We start from the raw sequence: 27,149 nt of genomic DNA on the forward strand, positions 1-27,149 counted from the left end.
GCTCACCACTCACACCGCCGTACGACGGACCATACGAGGTTTTAAAGCGACACGAAAAATATTTCAAAATTCAACTTCCAACGCGAACTTCAGTAATATCGCTGGACAGATTGAAGCCCGCGTATACTGTTGAGAGTGAAAAAGACAAGGAAGAGGTACCTGCAACTAGAAACACAGCAACATCAAGTAACACGCTCGCTACCAACCATCCCTACGTAACAAGATCGGGTCGCGTAGTAAAGAAGAGCGTACGCTTCGCTTGAGGGGGAGTGATATTGGAGGTCATAAGCAGCATATCGCCATCTCTGCGGAACACGCAAGAATGTGTGACAGAGAAAATCACCTCTCACTCACTCTCATTGTAATTAGCTAGTAATTAGTGTCTCTTCCGGATTGGTCGAAAAACTTAAATTTTAATTGGTGTACATATTTTAGCCAGTAAGCACGTAGCACATAATTTGTATAAATAGTTAAGAAATTAGAAAATAAATCATTACAAATCTGGACTTCGAGTGTTATTCTTCCCGCAAATATCGACAGCAGTGAAGACCTCCCACACTATCTTGAAAAAAAAGCTGTTATGTTATCATTAATAATCCTCTATCAATATGAAATAAAAAAAAACAATACAACTAACAAAGATTTTAAAGAAAATTAAAATTGCCCCAGAAGGTGTAAAATTTTTAAGTTTTTAAAAATGCCATTTATTTTTTTAATACCTAGAGGGGAATTTTTATTTTATTTTTCTGATGACCCTTGTGACCACCCTTATCATCCTATGTACGTAACCTTTTGGGACACCCTGTATACTAAAATCTCTTATTTTAATTCACAATATAATTGTAATTAATTAAAATAAGCTTCATATATTTTAAGAGACTATACTCTTAAGCAACCTCTTCAAAGTCTAATACGCAACGGGCGGATTCAATTGGCTTAATGAATAAGCAAAGGGAAAGTCAATTAGAACTCGTAATTAGAATCTCATCAAATGCTTCCAATTACTCTGATTGTGAATTCAATTTCATTTTTATTAATTTTTTATTTAATTTTGTAAAGTCCCAGCCTATAAAACAACGAAATTCATATTATTAGAAATGAAAATTAAATTGATTTAAGGAATATTCAAATTACAACATAATTTTGCTTGTCTTGAATATTAAGGAATTGTATTTATCTTGTAGCTGTCGGCCGCGACTCAGTCCGCGCGGAATTAAAAAAACATAATAAGTAGCCTATGTGTTCTTCCAGATTATGTTCTACATCTACGCCAAATTTCAGCGATATACGTTAAGTCGTTCTGGAGATACCTTCTAACAAATGTCCATCCATACATTTGCATTTATAATAGTAAGAGTATGTAGCATTAAAATTGGTTTTATCAAGAGTATCCGAAACAGACGACCATCTATAGCGTTTAAGCGTCAATAGCCTAATGGTTAAGGGTACGGATTTCCGATCACGAGGTCGTGGGTTCGAATCCCGCCATTCGACTATTGTCGTAAACCATATCCTAGCACGAGCTTAGAGCTTATTTGGAATGGTTAAAGAAATATTAGTAAATTTACAAAAAAATCTGCTAATATTTTTATAAAAAAAAAAATAAAAAAAATAAAAAAAAAAAAAATAAAAAAAAAAATAAAAAATTAAAAAAATCTATGCGTAAATGTATTAATGTAGAAGCAGCAAGAGAGATATGTTACGACTACACAAATTGAGGTATGTGGTCTCTGCCTACCCCTTTGGTTTACTGGCGTGAGTTATGTTGTTCTTGAGTATTACATCAAACTCAAAATAATTATTAAATTACGTTATAATGAGTTTGTAAATGCGACGTAGTTTTTATCTATTGTACACATTAACAGTAAATTGAAACATGAGCAGTTTGATTAAATTAAAAGTGGAATTACTCTGAAGTTAATTAACATACTGCCATCGAAGCAGAGTCGGTGGGTTTTATGAAAATTTAATAGAATTTGTTGAACTTGCAAGACTTTAATCTAGAACATTAAATTATGTAATTACGAAGTAACCAGTATCTTGAAGGAAGTTAAGTATTATGCTAAAAGATTTTCTACAAGAGTTAAGTATATTTAACGAAATATTAATCTTACTAATATTATAAATGTGAATGTTTGGATCCATAGGATGGATGTTTGTTAGAAGGTATCAACAGAACGACTGCATGGATCTCGCTAAAATTTGGTAAATATGTAGGACATAGTCTGGAAGAACACATAGGCTAGTAATTCCTTAATTCCTTGCGGGCAAAGCCATAAAGTATTATGATATTATAAGTGGATAAAAATCCTAGGCTCTTTTTGCTTGATTGATGAATGCTTTATTCTCAAAGTATACGTATAAGTCATTCAGTCCACGTGCCTTAAATTAGTCGTCTAGATGTTGTGTGCCTTAACAAGTTTGTAAAGGTTTTCAAGTTTCAAAGAGCTGTTTGTAATGGCTTCAACCGCTTAAAGTTCTTACTTCGGTATTACGAATTTACGCTCTCCTGTACTCATGTGCTAGGGAAGGGATTTGTTTCCAAATATTATATGAAGAGTTTTATGTTTAAAGTCTGATGATGTATTAATTATGTACAAGAATTTTGAACCGAACATCTAATGTATTATCAGAAGGGGAAAACAGATTCACGTTAAATGTTCATTAGTAAGAACTAGCTGTCGCTCACGACTCCATCCGCAAAATAAAAAAAAGTTCTAGTCTTTATTCTAAATGTATGCAAAATTTCATCGAGATCCATTCAGCTGTTCTGGAGATATCTTCTAACAAACATCCATCCATGTTAAAAATTCACATTTATAATATTAGAAAGACTATATAAATGTACTTTTACGTTAAAAAATAATACGGATAATAATAAGTAACTGGACGAAGAAAGTTTTTTTTTTATTGAAGATTTCCTTTCTTTCACTTCTTGAAATTAGACATGACCCATCTGTGAAGAAGGTGGCGTCGATCAATCAATTGTTCCTCGAAATCTGATTTGAAGATATTGTTCTGTTTCCTCGCGAGATACATCTTACCAAAATAAATCACTCTTTTGAATTGAAGATAAAACTCGGCCTACGTTTGATTGTGATTGATTCGCCTAAGTTTTTAAATATATCTCGCGTAAGATGTATGTTTGAAGTTTTATTTACATTTAAATCAATTATTTACATAACTGTCGTTTTAAAGCGATAGCAACTTATTAAAAAAGAGAATTTGAAAATTTCTTTTAATTATTATTGTAACCTCTTTGGACAAAAATTATGTTTTAGATATTAACATGAATGTTAAATACCGATAAGAGCATCGGTGACTCTGTGGTTAAGCAATTGACTTGCAATCTGCATGTGTTGTATTAGAATCCCACCATGTACCAATGTGTTTTTCGATTTCTGATTAACATATGTACATTTATCCGACGTTACTATGGTGAAGGAAAATATCGTGATGGAGGCTGCACATATCTGAGAAGAAATTCAAAGACATGTGTGAAGTCAACCCGCACTGTGCCAGCGTGGTTGACTATGGCCTAATCACCCCTAACGTAGGGCAGCCTCCGAGTCCGTCAGTGGGGACTTATAATGAGCTGTGATGATTTGAAAAACCTAATTATAATTACACGACTCGTTTTTGTCTCTGTATAACATAAGTTAAAAAAGAAAACTCTAGTACGTATATTTTTATTTTTTACGATGTCAAATAATGGAGAGCTCAGTGTTAAATCTGTTGAAGTGAAAGCTTTTAAGAAATGCCCATTAAGCGTTAATCTCGGTTTGCTTGCGAAAATAAATTCAAGATAAAGAAATGCTTTTCTCGACTTAACTTCGAAAAATTACTTACGTTTTATTTTTAAAGACAATGCTTGCATTATTTGACATTTTCAGATCTTAGTTAACTTTACTACTTAGCATTTAAAGTTACTCTGAATTATTATATTAATTACCGTAAAAAATTATATTAATTCTGTAAAGAAAAAATGGCTTGCTAGTTCTTAATTTCTTATTCTAGGTCTACGTGGGTTTTTTCCGTTGGGCCGATTGATTTTATAGCTTCTAACAGTCCAAAGGGAAACATCCGTCTAAGTTAACTACTACACTAGGTTAACTTTATTGACACGTTTTTAACTTAGTCTTTCTATTAACAAATTTGTTTTTTTAATCTTACTAATATTATAAATGTAAATGTTTGGATCGATGGATGGATGTTTGTTAGTAGTTTCCAGAACGGCTGCATCGATCTCGCTGAAATTTAACATAGACATAGGTCTGGAAGAACACAGAGGCTACTAATTAAGTTTTTTTGTATCCACGCGTACAAAGTCGCGAACGACAACTTATGATGATATAATCTAGATCTGTTATTCTTTAACGTAATTCAATACATAAAAAAAATGACTTTATTAAACTCATAAGTGGTGGGCAAATATTTACCGAAAATGATTTTTGTTTTAACTGAAAAGCTCACGTCTGTTGTTAATCCTAATGGAAACGTCCATCCATCGCGTGGGATTACAGTCTAGAGATTAGTGTGTTATTCCGGCATAATGCCACCAAAATATCCTATTGAATTATGGATATTTAATATTGTATTCGTTTCAAGAATATTATTTAATTATTTAATTGTAGAATAATGTGAATTAAAGAGATAAAGAATATGTTGTTTACTCCAGGAGTGTATTCTTGCAGGCTTGACTTGATTTGGAAAAACTAAATAAATTGAAAGTCCATTAACAGTCATCAAGGCAAAAAGAAATATATGTTCTAAAATGTTAAGTTATTTAATAGTCACTTTTTTGGGTAATTAACTTTATCAATGTTACGACACCTCCAATTAAGCAACAGACGTTTGTCAGATTCGTAGCCTTTGATCGGATCACAAGATTATTAATTTAATTGAAGGCTTAAACCGTTTGAGAACATTGATAATAGTATTCGTGGTTTTGATAAATAGGTAAATCGGGCTTACAGTGTTTAATTATATTGAATCTTGTAGCGATTATTTCCATCAAACAGATTGACTAATAATGATTATAAAGCATAGGAATTAAATATTTTAATGAAAATTACCAATATATAATTAAGCGTTAATTCGTGCGTACCCAGCCACATCAGGTTTAATAAGTGTAAGGCCCTTAGTACACAAATGTACGTAAAATATTAAAAACCCGGCTATTTTAGTCACTAAGCAACTTACACAAAACAATGGCATATAGGTTACGCAGGCAGGTGTAAAGACGTTTTGTCCTTTGTCACCAAAGCCATTCGGTCCCTGTTTGTCAAGTTCGTCGTGAGTCATGAGAGTCAAAAGTCGTGGCGATTTTCAAGATGGCGGAGCAACTCTATTCAGTTGACATTTTGTAAGTACGTCTTAGCCGTGTAGTCCATAGTAGTCACAGTAGTGTAGTCCAAACACCAAATAGACGACCCTCGTTGACGATTCAAATATTGTGTGTACGGAGCGTGCGCTACGCGATACTAGACACAAATCCACAATATTAGTTACGAAGATTTTACAGCGCCAAAACCCTTGTAAGAAACATATCGTCATCCTTCTCATACTGTTTGAGACAACAGAGATAAAACAATGTTTTATACAGATGTTTTGACAGTAGAAACACACGGTTCTGCAGATATTCACTGCATCGTTCCAAAACTGTCAAAACAATGTTTTATTTGGAAGTCACAAATAAAGTTTTCTACTATACGATGCGATGCGCTCACAATTTGGATATGAGTGAATTTGAATCGTAGTTGGCGTGCGATGATGTTTTAAAATTCATCTCATTTGCAGTTTGGTATTTTTCCGATTTGTGACTTGCGTCTGTAGCAAATAACAAATTTTCGAAATTTTATTATAATACAAATAAAAAATCATTCACAATAAACTAATTAATTATATTCTTTTGTTTAGTTTGAAACACATAGAAAATGTTAAATTTTATGGATTTTTAGGGTTCCGTACCTCGAAAGGAAAAAAACAGAATTCTTATTGGATCACTTTGTTGTCCGTCCGTCTGTTTGTCAAGACCCTTTTTTATTAAAAGATACATGGTAATAAATTAGAGTAAAGCATCCTCCTACAAATCTGCTTTGGCTCTAGGTTTTAAATGTGCATAAATCTACAGTGGAATCTACGTTTTTCTTCGATTTTTAATTTTATCATCTGTTGAACTGCCGTCCAATATATGCATACAACTTCATATACAATTCTGGCGTGTGAATCAGAATATATTCGACGTAACTACAAAACAGAAAGCGACACAGATTTCGCTCGTAAAACAGCTATAACAATATTTTATTGTGACCTCGCGTACAAACTTCTCTGCTTTACGTACAAAACTAGTTTGAACTCGTTTTAGTCGGATACTACAGTTTTAGTAACACGTCAAAATGGATTAACGAACTTTTACTTCGTTGGACGTTTTTATGCTTTTGAAAATAAATAATTTAAAAAAAATTATGTCCGTGACGTAAATAACTTTAGAGTTACAACTAAAGTATTTTAACAAATTAAAATTTAATTTAATCGTTTTTTTTTATTAAATATGTCTTATTATTGAGTATTTTAAATAACAACATAATTCACGCCTCTTACCCAGAGAGGCAGAGACAGTCTTGGGCAGAGACCACAAATCCTCATTTAGCGCACTCCAGGTACACATCTCAAGCTTCTTCTACATGCATTTTAAATGTTTTGAAAGATAAATGTTAAAGTCAAACTTACTGGTTTTAAGTTAATGTACGTAAGTTAATAAGTGCTACATTACATCCCACGATCAAGAAAGCCTTTAAAAAGACCAACAATTCATAGGATGTTCCAAAGTAATATTTCAAAGAAAATGATCTAATTTCTATACAGTAGGGTTGTCAAATTGAAGTTAGTAATTGGCCTGTCTATTTCAAACAGCACATATCTCGCAATTCGGCTTAATAATTGTATAGACCGACCGCTGAGTCTGCAAATGGATTGATTTTGGTCTAGCTTAACTTTAGTTCTGAGTTGCTCAAACCACAAAATCCCCTTTAATTTAAATTTGAATAGTCGAATCTTGAATTAGGGTATATATTAAGCGCCAATATCCTAATGGTTAAGGATACGGATTTCCGATCACGAGGTCGGGGGTTCGAATCCCGCCATTCGACTATTGTCGTAAACCATATCCTAGCACAAGCTTAGAGCTTAGTTGGAATGGTAAAAGAAATATTAGTAAATTTACAAAGTAATCTGCTATTATTAAATTTTTAAAAAAAATATTGACTTTTTTTAACGTAACAATAGACTAAATTTGGACATTTTACTGCCGCTAAAGCAGTCAAAGAGATGTAATAAAATATGGTTTAATACAGAATTTCATCCAAATTGTTAGAATCGATTTTTAGATAAACACACTTGTTTACTAAGTTAGTGTGTACCGTATTAAGATCACATAGCCAATTACTGGTTTATATACAAGCATTAACAATGATAATGATAATTTTAAGCAAATTAATTTATTTTATATATGTCACACATTTTGTAGAGTTGATAATTGCCAAAGATGATAAAGGATTAAGAATTTGTGTATAAACAGCAAGAAGTTAAAATACTTGCATTTATTAGGTGGTCCAATTCGAGGTTTTAAGGAAATCCTTTATATGCAAATGTTACATAATACACTAATTTGTATGCCACGTTGGCGCAACGATTGGTGTCCCAAAGGGAGTCAGAGTTTCGCAAGTTCTTTTACTCAATGACCTGATTAAGCGTAATTACTTTTTGGAAACCACAGGAAAAATTTGAGGAAACAGCATTGGATTTTTTAAGAAAGACATGAAAAGTTTTTTTTTAAACATGTTTTAAAATATTACTATTATTTTAAATGCGAATGCTTAGATGGATGGATGTTTGTTTAAAGGTATCTACAGAACGACTGAACGGATCTCGCTGAAATTTCTTTTATAGATTTATAAGATAGTCTGGAAGAACACATATGCTGCAGATTTTTCTTTAATTCCGTGCGGATGGAGCCGCAGGTGACAGCTAGTATTTATATAAATTGTCCGTGTTGCTGTGTATTCATTTGCTTCATAAGAACAATAGAATAGTTTACTAAAAGCGTAGGTTTTACTCGTCTACATATTTAGAAAAAAAGAAATTAGTTTAAAAAACCTTCGTAATTTCGGTTTTAAAATGTTTGTATATTCAAAATTATATATCTTTTGATAAACACAGACATGTTAAATCGAAGTAAATCAGTCTCCAATTCACCTAACTTAATTAAACCGGTCCGATACCCATGCGAAGTATGTACACACCCCGATTTCGTTTCTAAAACGAATCGAATCTCATCTCAGACTGATAACGATTTCGACAGGAGATAATTCAATTAATCTTGTTAAAGACTACACTATATCAGAGGTATATTTTTATTGCCTAATGAAAAAACAAAATTAAACGAAGATATCTTACTAATATCATGCGAATGTGTACATGTATGGTTGGATGTTTGTTAGAAGTTATCTTCAAAACGGCTAAACGAATCTCGATGAAATTTGGCATGATATAACACATAGGATACTCATTAAGATTTTTTATTCCTCGCGGACAGAGTCGCAAGCGACAGCTAGTATTATGTATGACCTGAGGAAACTATTAATAAGTTTAAATTAATTATTTTATTTTCTCACTTTCATTTGAATTAATTCCTTGCTTTTAAATATTTTTTTAATACGATATTAAGAAAAAACGTATAATATGTTAGGTTATTTTAGTGAAGAGATTTATATATTTATTAACGATGTTAGTTTTGAAATGTTAAAACAAACTTTAGCTCGAGTGTGGCAAAATTTTGTGGCAGTATGCATTTGCGTTCGACAACTAAACTGCATCCAAACCAAGTTTCGTGAAGTTGTGGTTTTTGACGTGCTCCGCGTAGTTAAGGGGACTGGGGAAATCTAGGTGCATAGCGGAGATATTGAGTTACTATTTCAATTTATTTTATTAAACCAATGCTGTAAAATTTCTCAAATAAATGTCATTCTCGTGTTAACCTTATTTATTTCGATACAAGTTTCGGCTAAAACTAATCCTTTTTTATAAGGAGTCAAACGAGCGAGCGACTAACTGGATTTGCTGAAATAATAAAAGCGATCGCTTCCCATAGACATCCGCAATTTCAGAAGCATTGCCTGTCTTTAGTGCGTAAAGTCTAATAACCGTATTCCCATCTTCTTATAAAAAAGGGTGGGTAGAGATGGGGAAATAAAATAAGACTTCTGACACACAAACTCATCAGACGAAACGTGGAATTGTTTCTAATTCTCGCTTGACATCATGAAAATAAATAGAAGTATGTTAATCGTCATATCACACGTAAAGGATTAATTTTATGTTAAGTTATAGCGTGTCAGATTCATTAACCGTTGATTTTAAAGACCAAAATCGACATTTAAAACTCTTTTAAACATTTTAAATCTTTGTTTAGTCAAAGGTTGACGATATGTTTTATACAGAAAGCAACGGTAAGCTGCTAAAAATCAAAATACTTTGTGCCGAAAATATACTTTTATACATCAGAGAATTTATCAACCTTAAATTGGATCAAAGAGAACTGACATCAAAGCAACAAAGTTCCATTTTCTTTTTTTGCAAAATCTCCCCTCCTGTGTCGTAGCAAACATGGCAAAAAGGCTCGATAAAGGGACAATAGAAAACCAATGAGCTGTAAGTTATCCCTTACCGCCTCCGTAATGACTTAGGGGTCCCAAAGTTCACTAAGAAAAAAACAAACTTTCTTAATCACCGTACAAAATGGTTGCATGAAAAAGAAAATACATCTAATGAACCTTTGATTTTATTAAGCTGAATTTTATTACTTTACTAGCTGTTCCCCGGGATTCCGTCTGCGCGTATTAAAAAAAAAATTAATAAGTAGTCTATGTGTTTTTCCAGACTGTATTCTACATATGTGCCAAATGTCATCAAGATTCGTTAAGCCGTTACGGAGATACCTTCTAACAAACATCTAACCATGTAAACATTCGCATTTATAATATTAGTATGAAGTTATATAAATAACTACATAAAACATCAATTAGCAGAAAATGTCAACGTCGCCAAATTTTCAAATAGTAAACATATTAAAATATGAGAAATATGTATCCTATTACACGTAAACTTCTTCCGGGCCAAGCTATAATAGAATTCAATAAATATATATAAAAATAAAATCTAATAAAACCCCGTATCAGTCAGAAGCACGCGACTAGCGGGTTGCGATTTAATATTTATGATACAGCCAACAAAAAGGTTCAATAACACCAATACACTCAATACTCACGTCTATATTATAAGAAGATTAGTCTATCAGTTTCTTACTTCCTGCTTTTTTGCGTAAGATATGAGATACAGGGTGTGTTGTCTTCATTTTGTAATAAACTAGCAGTCGCCCGCGGCTTCGTAGAGTTAAATAATAATCTCACCCAGGGATAGTGCTGCTTATCGAAAGTGACAGAATTTTTCAAATTAGTTCTGTAGTATCAGAGCCTATGACATGCGAAAAAACAAACAATCAAATCTTATCTACTTATTATTAACGTACATATACATTTATTTTTCACATTTCTAATATAATACAATTTATTTTCCGTGAATAATAAAAAAAATCCTCGAGATAATAAATACGAACTTAAACTTGCAACAGGAATACCAAATCTTTTCCGCACATTTATGCAGTTGAATAAAAATATACGGAGCATTTACAAGTTCTTGGCAAGCGATTTTTGGCATACGAAGTGCATAACCGCCACAACTGAACTCATATTTTATATGATGTTACCGGCGGACGGAATATCTGTATTCCTCTGATATACAATTGAAAAATTCTTTAAAGTATTGTACAAATATTTCATAGTGTCGTGTATGTACAGTCACATAGAATGTTCGCGAGTTGCGAGACGCTGTTCCAAGAATTGGTAAATATGTTGCGGCACTCTTGTATTAAATCTGCATATTATTTCCTTACTGTGACTTGACACTTGCAAGTATATCAGTGAATACTTCAAAAGAATTTCATATTAATAAAATTCCTGTAATATTGTGTATCTTGCAACAGAGTATTGACTTTGAGTAGAGTTTTTTGTAGAGGTAAAAAAAGCCTTTTGACATTTCAAAATAGTTCGAGACGATAACTAATATCTTCGAAGCTATTCATTGGATTTTATCCTTCAACAAAAACTCGTATTTTAATTACGTTAACCTTTTTTGCTACGATAGGAACGATACGGTATGCATATTTTTTGTGTGTGTAAAATGGCAGGTCATTAATAAAATGTAGAGCTGACTTATAGCAAGTAACGATCGCTATAAATTGATGGTAATGGATAAATCTTGTATTACTTTGTCACATAATTAATGAAAGAATCATTTGTTACAGGCTGAATTAGTTGCAGTTGAAGGGAAAGAAATAGAAACGCACTACGTCCTCGCCAGGGAGAGGATTCGACGCTGGAATTCAACTTCTAAATGCTATTTACTCGTTGAAAATTTACCAACACCACTGCAGGTATTTTACAAATATGTATTTGACATTTTTAAACATTAAATAAACATGGAATATGGAATGGTTTCCATTCCATCCATACATAGACCAAAAGTGATATCGCTGATATTAATAATCAAAAATATATAATATACACTCAACTTAACTTCTACTATTTAAAGATTTGTCTGCAATTATAAAACTAGGTACCATAAAAACAAGTAATTTTCGTTTCCTTTATAGTTACCTTGGACTTCAAAGTATATCAAATCTGTTTATAACTCGCAGGCAGGTGGCGTGGCGAGCGCAAGTGTGTGGTCATCGTGCGGTTGCCGGCAACGCCTCCTAGCGGCGGTCACCAGCGGCGGCCGCGCGGTGCACTGGGCAGCTGTACCCGCGCCTGATCCCACCAGCAATGATGATTTATGCCGATTTAATTATACGTAAGTTACATGATTTTAATAATGCTAAAATAGTCTATTTCCATCCAACAAACTTAGGTATTCTATTTGGTACTTAAAGATCGTAGTTCCAAAATTGGTATTCGTTCAAATACACATTAATAGCTAATGTTAAATTCAATTGTTAAAAGCTCAATATCATTGTAATAGTATTTAAAAGAATTTTGTTTTAGTTAAATAGTCTTGCATGTAAAAAAAATCAGTTTAACGTTACTGGCGAAATATTTCTCAAAGGTAGCTTAGATTCTTTCTAAAATGTCGATAATTAGTCTCCGTAGATTGCTTCAGTTAACGAGAAACGGGGGCATAAAAAGTAGCAATAAATAAGCTGCACTGTAATTAAGAAGGAGCTTCCTTCGTAACCTGCCCTCTCTAGTGAATCAATGAGCTAATGGCGATTTATAGCTTGGCGTTATTTTTAATCGCCATTAAAATATTTTAATGACTATAATTTTTTAATGAACTTTAAATTTTTAATGAATATTATTTTTTTAATGAAAGTTAATTTTTTTAATGAATCTGTGTTATAATAAAATTATAGCTTTTAACAAAATATAATATAAAAGTTTATTTTTAAATAAAATGTTATTAAATGTTGTAATAAACATCATTAAATTTTAAACAACAATAAATAACATTTAACATAACAGAACATTAAGGTATTTAAAAGGTTAAAAAGCAAACCGTTGTAAACATTTGTCAAAAAGTTTTGTACGCGACTGTACGCGACTAGAGGGCGACACTGGGGAGCATCGCTTAAGCCTTCAAAAAGTTTACTCCGCGTGATTTATATACGTTGTGAAAATGAACGGGGAGGAACGTTTTTAATGTTGACCCATTATACTCTGCGTCTACAACTCGGAATGGCTAAAGTTTGCACGGTATCACAGACGCCATTTACAGTTTCTTACATTGTTTACAGTATAAGAAACTTAACGTGCATTGCATTACGTTGATATTTTTTTTATTGCTCCTCCAATAGAGCAATGATGGAATTACGTTTTAGATTATGTACAAAAAACATTAAGCAGAAAGTTTTGAAAGTTTGTACTTGATCTTAATGATCCCCATCACTTTGTAATTTTTTTTTCACATTTATGTATGTTGCAACAATTTTATGGATGGATAGAACGTTCGAAATGTGAATTTATTACATTAAATAGCCATTTTCCTTCAATTTGTATTTACGTCGCTGTTCCGTTGAATAAACGATATACGAGTACAACTGATGTTTATAACAAATTTTTAATATAAAATTTTCCAAAAAAATTAACATACAATTAAAAATAGCATAATCATTCTTATATAACGAGAATCTATAGATGATAAAAAATACCTTTGCAATCAACACTGAGCTGAATAGCAAGCGTTTCTATTGAAACAAAGGACAATAGACAAATCAATGTAACTAGAGCACGGCCGTCTCATCTGCGAACACGTAACAAATTGTTTTGAGGGCACTGAGGGATGCCTATTGTCCCGCAAATACTTTGTGGGAATACGTTATATAATAAAATAAAACAAATAAAACTACGTTACGTCATCAATAAAATGGTCATTGGCTTGTTACTCGGTGATTGAATATGTTACAAACATGATAAAAAAAGGAATTTTAACATAAATTACGTTTAATAAAATTTATAAAAAAAAATCGACCAACCATCTAATTCGACATTTAATAACGTGTCACGAAACACTAATAAGAACGCGTGACGTCACACAGTGGATGGCATCATTGTCATTGATGATATTTTCATAGTTCAGAATTCACTACGACAACACAAATACCATTCTATTCTACATCACGACGTGACGTCAGTGAAGATGCCAGACAGGTTATGATGTTGTCGCAGTATTTTGAAATTGATTTTTGTATGCACAAACATGGTTTCTTTCGTTTCAAATTATTGTTTTTAAATAAATCATACAAAATTAAACATTTGTCAAAATTTAGTACACAAGCCTATTATTTACGTAACAAAATTGTTTACCATAAGTACGCCCACTGTATAAAATCGATGAAACTTTTTATCCGGGATTTCGTAGATATTTTAAACATTTTACGCCTCTAATACTGTAAAAGCTAACTGAAACCGAAGTTAAAAGAAATTCTATTAATTAATTTCCACCATGTTTCCTCGGCAATTAGCGTCGGTGGCTCAGTGGTCTAATCACTTGACTTGCAACATGCAGGTCCTGGGTTCGAATCCCACCATGTACCTGTGTTTTTTCGATTTTCGATATACAGATGTACATTTATCCGGCGTTCTTACGATGAAGGAAAACATCGTGATGCAGCCTGCACATATCTGAGAAGAAATTCAAAGATATGTGTGAAGTCAACCAACCCTCACTTGGCCAGCGTGGTTGACTATGACCTAGTCACCTGTAACATAGAGCAGGCTCCTAGCCCTTCGGTGGGGGCATTGAGCTCATGATGTGATGTTTCCTACTGAAAGACAAAACACGAAGTAAATAGAGTTTATTTTACGATATAAGCTTCCTAGAAAATCTGATACTGCATAAAATTGTCTTACTTAACTAACACTTAATTACACGCTTACTCGCATAGCTTATGTCTTAATTAATATGTTACGAAAAGTCTCTCTTTTTGAAATAAACTAACAGTGTTTTATATTTTTATATAATAAGTCAGTTAAATTTTTAATACACTTTTAAATTTCATTAGTAATTTAATTTTTTAACATATTCATCTTAAATATGTTTTAATAGTTTGTAAGGGAAACCGTAATCCTTCATTATAGATTCAAGCCATGCTGTGAACAACGAGCTCGCTTCTTAATTAAAGTCTTGCTTATTTATAACTACTTTTAATCCCGTATTAAGTTAGCTCCTGCAGTCTCAGTATACTCATTATTATCGAATCGAGTTTCAAAAAATGTTCGCATATCGTAAAGTTCTTATCGTGGATGTAGCTTACCTATGACAGGTTTAAAATGTTTTTGTTATAGGGAATTAGAAACAAAATTCATTAATAATATCCATCGAGCTTTAAGTAAGTATATAGATTTTAAATAATTTATGCCTAAATATTCTAAACATCGTTTTATAAACAACATCTAAATACAGCGCTGAGACTTAAACATAAAAAGGGGTAATATTTGAGTACTTATTTTACTATCTATTATCAGAACAAAAGGTATGACAGACGAAGCGAGGTCACCCCATTTGTAGACAAGTAACAAATTGTCCGAGACCGCAGTCTGACCGCTACTGTCCGTTAAATATTTGGCACGAATTTTTTGTGTCATTAGTTAATGAACAATGGAGTTAACGTTCTATCAATTTATATTTTGAAAAAAGAACATTCTTAAATGTTAATATATTTTTTACAAAAGGTTTTATGCTGATTTATAAGCGATCTTATTTTTTTTCTATTTGATTAGTCATGAGAAAGATGACAAAGACATGAAATTATGATAAATTTTTAGATAACATCCTTTTTATGAGAGTATTTGAGGGTCATTGTAAGCTCAACTAAGATAACCACAGCTTTCACAGTTTCACAAAATATGCAATGTAATTTATTGTATTATTATATCCCTCGCTTACGTCATCCCCTTGTCATCTCTATTCCCATGCGATAAGATCTGAGAAAGGTTATAACCCTGTGCAGCATCAAGGAATGTAATGCCAAATACATTTATTTACACAGACCATTGGAGAAATAATATTATATTGAAAACAACATTGGTAATACTAAAGCTCAGAATTAAAAGGTTGGTAAATAATTCATTTACTTAAATAACTGTATTAAATAAAACAATTTTTCGAAAAAAATGTTAAATTAGCTCGTGAAAAATCTGATATAGACATAAAACTTCCATTAAATTCCGTAGCGATAAGTCTACGCCTCTACGCATGCCGTAGCTTCGTAGCCGCTACACATTTCTTCGTAGAATTTGTTAAGCAAGTTAATATTATTCGGTTGAAACTGATTTAATTTATAATATTACGTAACATATTGTTGTTCAAATATTGTATTGCAATCTATAGGTGCAGTTATATAATAAAAATAAATACGTTTCACATACTGTCCGTGACAATGACGAATGTGTTTGGTTTTAAGCAATAAAAATAATGTCAGGGTGAAATGAATGAAAAATGCCATCGGATGTGTTCGTGTTCGGACAAAAACAAGATCATGGTGATGAATGTCCCGACGGGTTTATTGCAACATCGTCGCAATTCCAAGTCTTATTATTCGTATGGTGATAAAAATGTTGTATTTTGTCTTACTTGTTTTTTTTTGTTACAAAAAACTATTTTATATAATAAATAATAATAATAAATTATTGCCATAAAAAAACTGAAAAAAATTATAGAACACACTGTTATACAGAGATAGTGCTGGCAAAAGGGAGTGGCTCAGCTTTGCCAACACAGATCAGATTCCAGTGTCGAGCTGGTTTTGACCCACCCCCTTCCCAAGATGAAAAAGGGGGAATAGACAGTAGATGGTCGCTGTACACTATTAATAAAGTTAAAAATCAGAAACCAACAAATTATTACATTTTAGTTCCTGAACTTTGTGATAAAGTACTTTATTAATTAAATACTTTAGTAATAAAGATTTTTACCTTTATTACTTATTTATAAGATTTTTGTATTCAGTAATTTATTTTCAAATACTAAAATAAATTCCTATCTAAGTTATCTACAAGTCGGCATTATTAGTTGGAAGATGAGTAAAACTTTCTCAATCTTTCTCGGCTCAATCAAAGGCCAAAGAGATAATTAGTTGCACTAGCCTCATCCCATTAAACTAAGCGAGGCTCATTGAACTTTTCGACACGATTAATGGTCTCGGTCTTTGACTACTACAGCTTACTTACCATAGCTTTTATTTATCCTTCACTGTCTATTTTATATTTATAACTTTACTTTAAAATATAAAGCATCTTGAAGAAAAAATAAAAGCATCGAATAAAAAAGTTAAAAAGAAATTAGATAAGTGCAAATCTTACTTCTTCCTAAATTTATAAATACGAATGTTTGGATGGATGTACGTATGTTTGTAAAGTGTATCTCCAGAATGCCCATGGATCTTGATGAAATTTGGCATAGATTTAATGGATTAACTATAATAGAACATAGAATAATTATGATCTTCCAGACTGTGTTCTATTATAGCTAATAGAACACAGTCTGGAAGATCACATAGGCTACTAATTAAGTTTTTTTTAGTTCGGCGCGGCCGAAGTCGCAGGTGACAACTAGTATTTTAATATTTCTCATTCTAGTTAAGACAAGCTGTTCTTTAATGCAGTATTTTTTCAACAATCGACCACCCTATCTTATATTCGATATACTAAGTAAGGTAATATTTCTCAAGTATCTTTTATACACTTTCAATTTCATATATTAAAAGATTTTTTGTACACGAATATTCTTTTGTTTGCTGTATATTACGTAACAACGTGTTTAGTTTGATGACAAACGAGGCTTCTGTTTGCTTATTGTTCGAGACATAAAAGGGACGTCAAAAGGCTCACTACTGACATAACAAACATAAATGGCTGTTGTTGAAACAGTAAACGAGCGGGAATCATTGCTAATGAAAGTGGACACCTGACTATGTTCTATTTGGAAATGCTCTACGCTTATCGTCCGCATATCAGTCTCGATGGCTATTCAAAACATCAATTCATTGTCGTTCATTAGTGGATTGAATTGGGTATTTCAATTGTTTTACCTTCTCGTATCATCGAACTCACAGTTTTTATGTGCTCACTCAGAAAATTTTAATTGGTACTTACGGACTTAGCACGGATTTAGTATGGAAAAACTACGCTTCGGATGATGGCATAGTATCTTTCCATATTAATTTAATTCTTATAGATGCGTATTTTTGATTATGTTTCTTAAGAAAGCCAATCAAATCGTCCTTCCCAACTAAATTAAAATTAATGATACGACCTTTAATGAAGATATTTTCGGCGTAATTTATTAAAATAAAATCCCGCTTCTTAGACCCGATAAACTGGTAATCACCTCTTAATCCAGTAAGACTTAATGTATTTAAGTATCACTTGACCTTGAATTTTATTTAATTAATCTTTATTAAGATAAACTAAAAATATTTCAATATTAAAATCGCTTTTTGAATCGTTCATTTTTTAAAATCTTATTAATATTATAAATGCAAATGCTTGGATGGGTGGATGTTTGTTTGAAGGTATCTCCTGAACGGTTTCATGAATCTCGGTAAAATTTGTTACACATGTAGAACATAGGCTAATTAAATAAGTTTTTTTACGTGCAGACGGAGTCGCGGGTGACAGCTAGTTATTTTATAAAGAAAATAAATTTTGGTTTTCTACATTTCGTTAATCAAATGCTCCTTATTTCTTATTTACTGTGTTAATTAAAATATATATTTCTCTAATATAACTGGCAGGGAAGAAAAAACCTTTTAAAACGGTAGCGATGAAAATCTATAAGCGCTTTTATAATGATGAAGGAACTATAATTGAGAGGGAGTTGAACTCTAAAAGTAATTTAAGTTAAACAGACAGCTCTGCTCGACTCCTCACCGTAATGGGGAAACTTTGCCTTAAGGTCCGAGGATCATTCAATAACGGTATTGTATTAACAAGTTTTTCTATTACAATTTACCCTTACATCGACTTACTTTAGTAACTTAACAGTATTGCAATAGTCCGTTAATACTATTTTTATGTTATAAATTTTTATTCTTAATAGCAAATGACATTATGTACATTTTTATAAATTAACCCTTATGTTCATTTTGTATAGTATACCATACATACAACTTTATAAAAATTTACATCATCATCATCATCAGCTCACTATACGTCCTCACCGAGGGGCTCGGAGCCTACCCTAAGTTAAGGGTGATTAGGCAATAGTCAACCACGCGGGCCAAGTGCGGGTTGGTTGACTTCACACATGTCTATTAAATTTCTTCTCAGATATGTGCATCACGATGTTTTCCTTCACCGAAAAATATACGATCACTATAAAATAATTTTTAACTTTGTTTTTTGATTTTCTTCAATAAAAAAATCTTGCCACTATAAGGGTTAAAGTTTTATACTAGTGTCATATTTTATTAATATATAATTATCCATCTTTTTAGCTCTTAGTCTTTACTAAGATATAACCACAATGAAATGACGGATTCAAACCAACAACCTTGAGTAAGATGTCAAGACCTGTAACTGTTCACAAAGCACTTCCTTTTACTATTTGTCCTCTTTTCTGTTTTAAAATAAACGGAGACAATCATAGAAATCCTTAGTTTAATGTTCTATGCATAGACTAATCATAGGATACTAGTGACAGTATTATCATGCTACCCGTTTCTCCTCAGGTTCCCGGTGACGGCTGATATGGCGCCAGTGAGCTCTCTCCTCGTCTACTACGTGACCGAGGCTGGCGAGCCCGTGAGTGACGTAGTCAGCTTCCACGTCCGACTGCTACATAAAGAGGTAATTTCAACTTTGTCTTGTTTGCAATAAGATGGAGGTATAAGAAAAAGAGCGACGGGTGCGAAAAGTAATTTTAATGATAAACAAAAAGCTTTTCTTTTATTAGGTATTGAATTTTTTTTAATGTTTTTACTTTGAGTTCTTTTGAAGCTACCATATAAAAACAATTTGCAAAAAGTAAAGTTCAATCGTGCTGGAGCTTTATCTAATATTTATTGCAATTATAAAGCTTTGTCTATTCAGTGGGCGTGAAATTGAGGTGACGTTTGCCGAGCTTAATTAGCGTTATGTTGATTTTGAGTCTGCGACAAAGTTTGTATCGGGCTTTACTAGGATATCGGTAGTGTTTACAAAGTATATAATTCTACAAAATATGAATGTAATAGTAAATCATGTTACAATATTATTAATTAATTTCTTTTTCACGGACCATATTTTTAATTATATTTATAACTAAAAATTACCTCCTTTCATCATCATCTCACTGTATGTCCCCACCGAGGGGCTCGGAGCCTACCCTACGTTAAGGGTGATTAGGCCATAGTCAACCACGCTGGCCCAGTGCGGGTTAGTTGACTTCACACATATCTTTGAATTTCTTCTCAGATATGTGCAGGTTGCATCACGATGTTTTCATTCACCGTAATAACGTCGGATAAATGTAAATATGTAAATCGAAAAGCACATTGGTACATGGTGGGATTCGAACCTAGGACCTGCAGATTGCAAGTCAAGTGCTTGACCCCTGAGCCACCGACGCTCTTTTACATATTTACATATTTTTACCTTTATAAAAATCTTAACACTTAACACGTAATAAATATTGTTTAAGTTATATTAAGCCAAACAGCTTATTAAACAAAGTGAATGTGATTAAGTTTTTTCTTCGTAATTATTAAAAGTAGAAATCCACCTTTTAAGGTTTTCAGTACTAAAGTTATACTGGCATTCTAAATAAAGATTACTTAAGCGTCGCTTAAGCCTGGGTTTCAGCATTTAAAGTAATTAGTATTAAAAGATAAGACAGGTCTAAAGTCTTCCCTACGTCTACAATTGAAGGCAATTAACATTTACGAATTCGAAACAATTGTATCTTTCGACTAATTAAATTAAATACATTCTAATTTGATTAGCTTTACTAATTGAATGTAAATAATTCACATCAAATTCAAGTCAGAATTCTAAGTACGTTCTCTAAATTTCTCATATAATTATATTAGTAATCAACATTTAAGGCCATTCTATATAACATATCTAAGTGTGTTAAATACTCATACATTTTCTGTAAAAGCGTTTTGTCTCCTTTTCAATATAAAATTTTTGAATGTTTTTTCTATATGACACATTGAGTTTATTGAACTCTGGTTGTATGTTGCAATGAAGTTCTTCGAAAGCTTGATGATGAAGATAAAAATGCTAATAATTTGTACAAATTAATACGAATAAACCCAATGATGGCGGCAATCGATAGGGGAGGCCTACGTCCAGCTGTGGACAAGTTAAGCTGAGTATGATGATGATGATGAATACGAATAAAATGTCATTCTCCTGTCCCACTGGGTTGCCTAAAAGACATCGCTTGTAGCATGTTTTTTATATATAATAGCATTAAGAGTTAATAAATTAATAAAAATATGAACAATGACAGATATAATTTTAATCGGCTAAGTTTAATATTTAAAGAAAAATAACCCAAGCGTATGTAATTTACTAAAGAATGAATCTATTATTGGTGTATCTTAACACATAAAATCTTGGTATATATAAGCTAAAGTATGGCATATTTTTTCTATTCTCTTTTTATGTACATTTAATTAGCTCGTTCACATCCTTGTCACTGGACAAGAAAATGTAAACAACATTTTCGTAATGAAAATTAACAATCCCTTGTCCTCCTTAATTAACCTTAATAGCGCTTCTAGTTACAACATAATTTGACAATATCACTGGAGACAAATTTAATAACCGCTGTCATAGCAATTAGTGTAATAGGTTCAGTAATATTTTACCAAAATAAATGAATTCGAAGCAAATTTAAAAGAACCAAATTATATGAAAATAATATTTCAAAATGTAAATACTATTTAAATTTTAATTTAAAAGAACTACAATTCATTTAATGGTACGCTTTCGAAAATAAAGAACTAATCATATACAGCACACAAATCTTCAAGTATTATTGTTGAAATAAAAGCAACACACACACACACGACGAATTTAAAAAAACACGAAATATTAAAATTCACAATAAACAAAAGACTGCTCGATTTGATTTCATTATAAAATCTCACGGCGCCAATATGTGCCAGTACTTTTTTACTCTCCTGGTGGCGCCATCTATCCGAAAATATTGAATTAAACAATTATGCAATTACAATTTTAGTTCATACATTTTAAGTAACTAAGTAGAATAAATCAAATCACTTCATACGAGTAAAAAAATGTTTTCATTATTATTCAAATCGAGACATAGTATTAAGCGAAATATCGTAGATAGTTTATTAAACTAAACAGTTAAAGATAAATTATTAACAATTTCAAAGTAAACGGCCAACTAAATAGAAGACAATTTGCTGTCTATACGGGCTAACAATTAAGTCTCTCGCCCGTCTGTTGACAGTATCTAGATGTGGCAAAATAAACGCTCTCTCCAGCGACACCGACGATTACACAACTAAAAGGACAAACAGTTTAAGCTAGAAGTGCTCCGTTTTGAAACTATCCGTGTATACTAACATTGTTATAGAAAATAAGTTGATCTGTTGTTTTTCTTTGCAAAACAAATATTTTATATAACTTTGTACCAGCTAATCGCTATTAAGTAGCAGCACCTAACAGGCGCTTAGCAGTCGCGTATCAATCACGTAGCAGTAGCGTAGCGGTAACGTTGCTGTTTGCGTAGCAGTTGCAATTACGTCAAAGTCGTGTAGCTAATTACTTAAATGAACTAAAAATTTAGGTAGATATCCCACTAAAAAGTTCAAAATAAAGTACTAATGCAGGCTTGATTATTGGTAGACGTGTTTTTTATTATAATTTTGGTACTAAATGATTTAATACACAGGTGGCGGTGGCTGTAGAGGAAAGGAGATGGTGGTACCCGCGGGCCGCGCTGCAGTTACGAGTGCTCGCTCCCCCAGACTCCTTGATGTGCTTAATTGGGGCCCGATCACCGCCTGACACACGCTTCGATCCTCACCAAACGTAAGATATTTTAAACAAATAATACTTGTAAAGTCTACTATCATTGTCGTTATTTTATAGCATTTACCGTTGATTTTTGAGAACAAAATATATCGTGTTATAAATTATTATATTTGACGAAGCGGAGATAACAATGTGTTTGAGGATTTTAGTCTCAGAAACTCCGTCTCGCGCAAGTGCAAAAAGTGGATTGCGGAGGTTGGTTTGGCTACACCAAATAAAGATCCGTAAACTCTGCCTACTAGTTATGTCTGTGTATATATAAATATTTAATATGTTGTACGATAGCGATTTAGCGTTTAATCTCCTGTTACACTGTATCCAGTAACATATCCGAGGCTGGGGCGCAGTAAATCATTCCGGTGCACCTACACGGCGCCCGATACGGGCCATTAATCAGACGCCCCGTTGAAAATCTCACGTCAAATATATTGATAGTTATTTTAGCTTGGTAGTTACGTAGGCACACAAAAAAACGTAGGCATCGTGATTTCTTTGTAACCTAATCTTCCGTGGAACTCCATTACTTACTTGTATTAAAACTTGCAATTTTTCTTTTTTTTTTAAGGCGTGGGTGTACGATTTGTTTATATACAATTTTTTAGACAGTGAAAACCTACAGTTACTTAGGTACTATTGTATGAAGAATATTAATTTCTACTATAATAAACAAGGTCAATGAGAATTAACAAAATAGCAAACTAATCCAGAGCTAGTTTCTGAATAACAATTGTTGATAAAGTAGGTCTGATTTGAAGTTCAGACGCGCTGTTATTTAAATCAGTTTTAACAATAGGCAAGAAAATTATAAGAATCGAAAATTAGTTTTATAACTGTGATTTTAGTAAAGTAAAATCTACAAATATATTTAATGTTATTCGTTTTGTATTTTACGATAACAAATAAAATACTCTACCCATAAGAAAACATGAAGGAATAATTTCTGTATTTATATAATTTTAGCATTTCCATTACTAAGAAAAATATTTAAAGGTCAACCTCTTACAGCAAAGTGTATCTCCTTGAGAAACTTTTTATCTATTTCTTTGGCACGCTATCTTCAAGTTTATGCTTCGAGTGATCAGAGTATGATAAATTGCGCGGCGAAGGAAAATACATTGTTGTCGACAGGTTCTTTATAGTTCAAGTATGCAACTTAGCTTAAGACGTAAAGTTATTGTGGTGTCTTAAATTCATTATTTTCGTGCTAGAACTTTTCCCACAGTTTGTATAATTGTCTCAAGACTAACCTGAAACAAGATACATTAAAACTTAAAATTACAGTTGCAGCAATATCAAGTTTAAAATTAGTTTATTGTTGTTTGACCAACTTTTACTTTTTTCTTGAAAATAATATCAATTATGGCAAAATAGCCAATTACAACACTAAACTTTTATAAGCATATTAGCCTTCTCCTCGTCGTCCACCTCAGTGTATATGTTCTAAATCTAGCTGTTACCCGCAACTTCGTCCACGCAAAATTAATTAATAAACATAATTAGTAGCCTATGTGTTCGTCTGGGCTATGTTCTACATATATTTCAAATTTCATCTAGATCTATCCAGCCGTTCCAGAGAAACCTTTGAACAAGGATTTATCCAAACACTCGCAAATATAATATTAGTTGTATATAAATGACGAGTAACAAAATTTCACTAATACAATATGATTTCGAATAACACATTCATTGAATGCAATTTAGAGTGTATTAACTGAGTTCAATTAATGGACTCACCAATGAATAGCGTACAAATGCGAATAACCGCATTCGAATATTAATTACTCTATGTTTAATTATTGTAGGATACCGTTGATAGCGTGGTTCTAATCGGGCTAAAACTCTCTCGTTACCATTTACCTCACAAACGGTGAGTGCTGCATTGCGCAAATCCTTTTACTAGACGCCTTTGATACCCTGTTGTATGAACCGTGAAGAGCATACTTTTTATACGCATTATGGAAAAATCTTTATAGACCAACGCACATAATAGAGTACCATACATGTATCTTTGTTTATGTATATTTATATACCGTTTAAATTTAAAATTGAATAGAACTTTCCGGTCTCAATGGCGAATTGCAGGAAAGTTGTTAGTTGTAAGAACTAAGGTTTACTTTTTCAAAGTAAATAATTCTTTCCCTTTGCCCCAAAAATAATCTAACTTTTCTGAACTTTACAGTTCAATTGACTATCTAATCATGATTAAATTAGTTTAAACTGTACAGTTAAAACTGAAAGTAGTTACTTTATTTGTTTTAGATTAAAAAATTGTATTATATTTTCTTATGTCTTTTTATTTCAATTGTGTTAATTTTTTGTGCACATTAAATATAAATAAGATTTAATTTCGGATATTATATGCAGAACATCAGAACATGAAGAACAGCCGGGTCCGGAGTTCGTGTCCGCGGGCGTGTCTCTCTTCGTGGGTAGCGGGGGCTGTGGTGGTGGCGGGGTGTTATACCGGCAGCGCGCTCCGCCCCGCGCGCCCGCGCATCTGGTGCCGCCCGCCACACACGACCGCCTTTGGATGTGGAGATGTTTCAACTACACGTAAGTGCATCATAATCGTACCATCAGAAATATTTATATCTTTCTAAAGTCATTGAGCGTTTAAAGAGTAATAGCATGCGTTAGAAAGAATACAATATGTTCTTACAATATGTTTATCCAAAACATGGAGGAGAGAAAAAAAATGTTAGGTAGTTTACGTAGAAATTCGCATCAAATCAATTATATACCGTGATTTAAATGGAATTACTGAGAATGCGGCTTTCGTCATAAAATAAATTATCAATTCGTAGCTGCAAACTACGATAGCCAGTAATAAATAAGTCACGGAGTTAACTCTCATAAATTCAAAATCCGCTGATTCATCTGTCCAGAGCCGTAAGTTATGCGCGCATTGCCAAATGACAAACTGTTTCCGTGAAAGTCCAATTTCGAATAAACTAACGATAAACTAGAGTTTACACTGACTTCATTCACATAAAAACACGTTGTCGTAATCTCTCTCAAATAATATCGATTACTGCATATCTTATGTTAATTTTAGTTATGTAATTACTACGGTCACATCTTATATCTTTAAATGAGCAATTCTTGTATATATCTATATATATTGGAATCTCGGAATTGGCTCCAAAGATTTTCATAAAATTTAATATGTAGGGGGTTTCGGGGGCGATAATTCGATCTAGCTAGGAACCATTTTTAGAAAATGTCATTTTATTCGTGTTTTATCGATATTCAACTTAAACATAAACTTAACTTTTTCTATCGGTAAGATCGAAAAATATTATTCATATTTCATCATTTTATTAATAATTCGTACTTAAATATAATTTCCAAAAAACACAATTATCATCCAGATTTTTTTACTTTAACAACGAAAGTAAACTTCTCAGTACAAATCACAAAATAACACAAATCAATACCGTAACTTCCTCAACAACAAAGTTTTGATGAACGTTTCCTGATTGGCTGTGATTGTAAGAGAGAAGGTTCTTAGAAAGTTATATCAATCACATTAATTAATTTTTTGTTCAGATTTTTCTTTTAAAATTCATAATTGTAAATATAATATAAATATATTTTACCTACGACTTTGTCTGAATGAACAAAAGGGTAAAAAGTATCTCAGTTGTTCCTCGAGACTAAGTTCAAAAATACAGACGTTCAGGAAATACTATCTAACAAACATCCATACATACATCTAAACATTAGCATTTATAATTATAATATTAATTATTACTAGCTGTCGTCCGCGACTCCGTCCGCGCGGGATTAAAAATAGATGATGGCCGATTCTCAGGCTTACTCAATATGCTCACAAAATTTTATAAGAATCGGTCAAGCCGTTTCGGAGGAGTATGGGGATGAAAAAAAAAACGAGAGAATTTTATATATAAGATTATATACGTATTCATTTATTTATCTTATTCTTAATATATTACATTTTATATATTATATAAAATAAAAATTAAACAAAAATATAATATTAACAATAGAGCATCACCGGCTGCGGAATCCCATGACTGAAACAACCAGTAGTCAGGGCTGCAGAGACAGGAACCTTCTCACGATGCGGGATGCCTTTTGTATCGGGCCCTTAATCCAACTGTTTAAAGAGAGCTTTTTGAGATGTTAGTTGAAGCTCTTCGCTATTAGTCCATTCAGCGATACGATTATCGGAATAATGGTAGTCGATTTCATACGCCACGTGGCGGGAATCTCTTAATTTATTAGATAGTCATTAAAAAAGTAATAGGTACATAAAAAGTTAATGTAATTGAATTACTGTTCCTATTTTCATTATACCAATTAAAATTACGTCCACTGATACAATATTTCGATAAAACCATGTACATTGTACGACTTAATTAACATAGCTGTAGCTAGTTCCGCTTGAACAATGCTTATGTTGAATAATTATGAGTCGTGTTTAAAATATTGAACTTTATATTATTAAAATGTTGC

The 27,149-nt window shown here is 32.4% G+C and overlaps 1 protein-coding gene across 1 annotated transcript in view; it reads left to right on the forward strand.

Moving 5' to 3' along the window:
- LOC106122342 (C3 and PZP-like alpha-2-macroglobulin domain-containing protein 8) overlaps nt 1-27,149 on the forward strand; it is a 45,451-nt gene that overhangs the window by 9,184 nt on the left and 9,118 nt on the right. Inside the window, exons 4-8 of the mRNA XM_013318282.1 lie at nt 11,423-11,551; nt 11,816-11,970; nt 19,346-19,463; nt 22,528-22,667; nt 25,035-25,223. Of these exons, the coding sequence (XP_013173736.1) occupies nt 11,423-11,551; nt 11,816-11,970; nt 19,346-19,463; nt 22,528-22,667; nt 25,035-25,223 (731 nt within the window). The remainder of the gene's footprint in view (nt 1-11,422; nt 11,552-11,815; nt 11,971-19,345; nt 19,464-22,527; nt 22,668-25,034; nt 25,224-27,149) is intronic.

Source organism: Papilio xuthus, unplaced genomic scaffold (assembly GCF_000836235.2).
Source record: "Papilio xuthus unplaced genomic scaffold, Pxut_1.1 DF826923.1, whole genome shotgun sequence".
Classification (NCBI taxonomy): domain Eukaryota; kingdom Metazoa; phylum Arthropoda; class Insecta; order Lepidoptera; family Papilionidae; genus Papilio; species Papilio xuthus.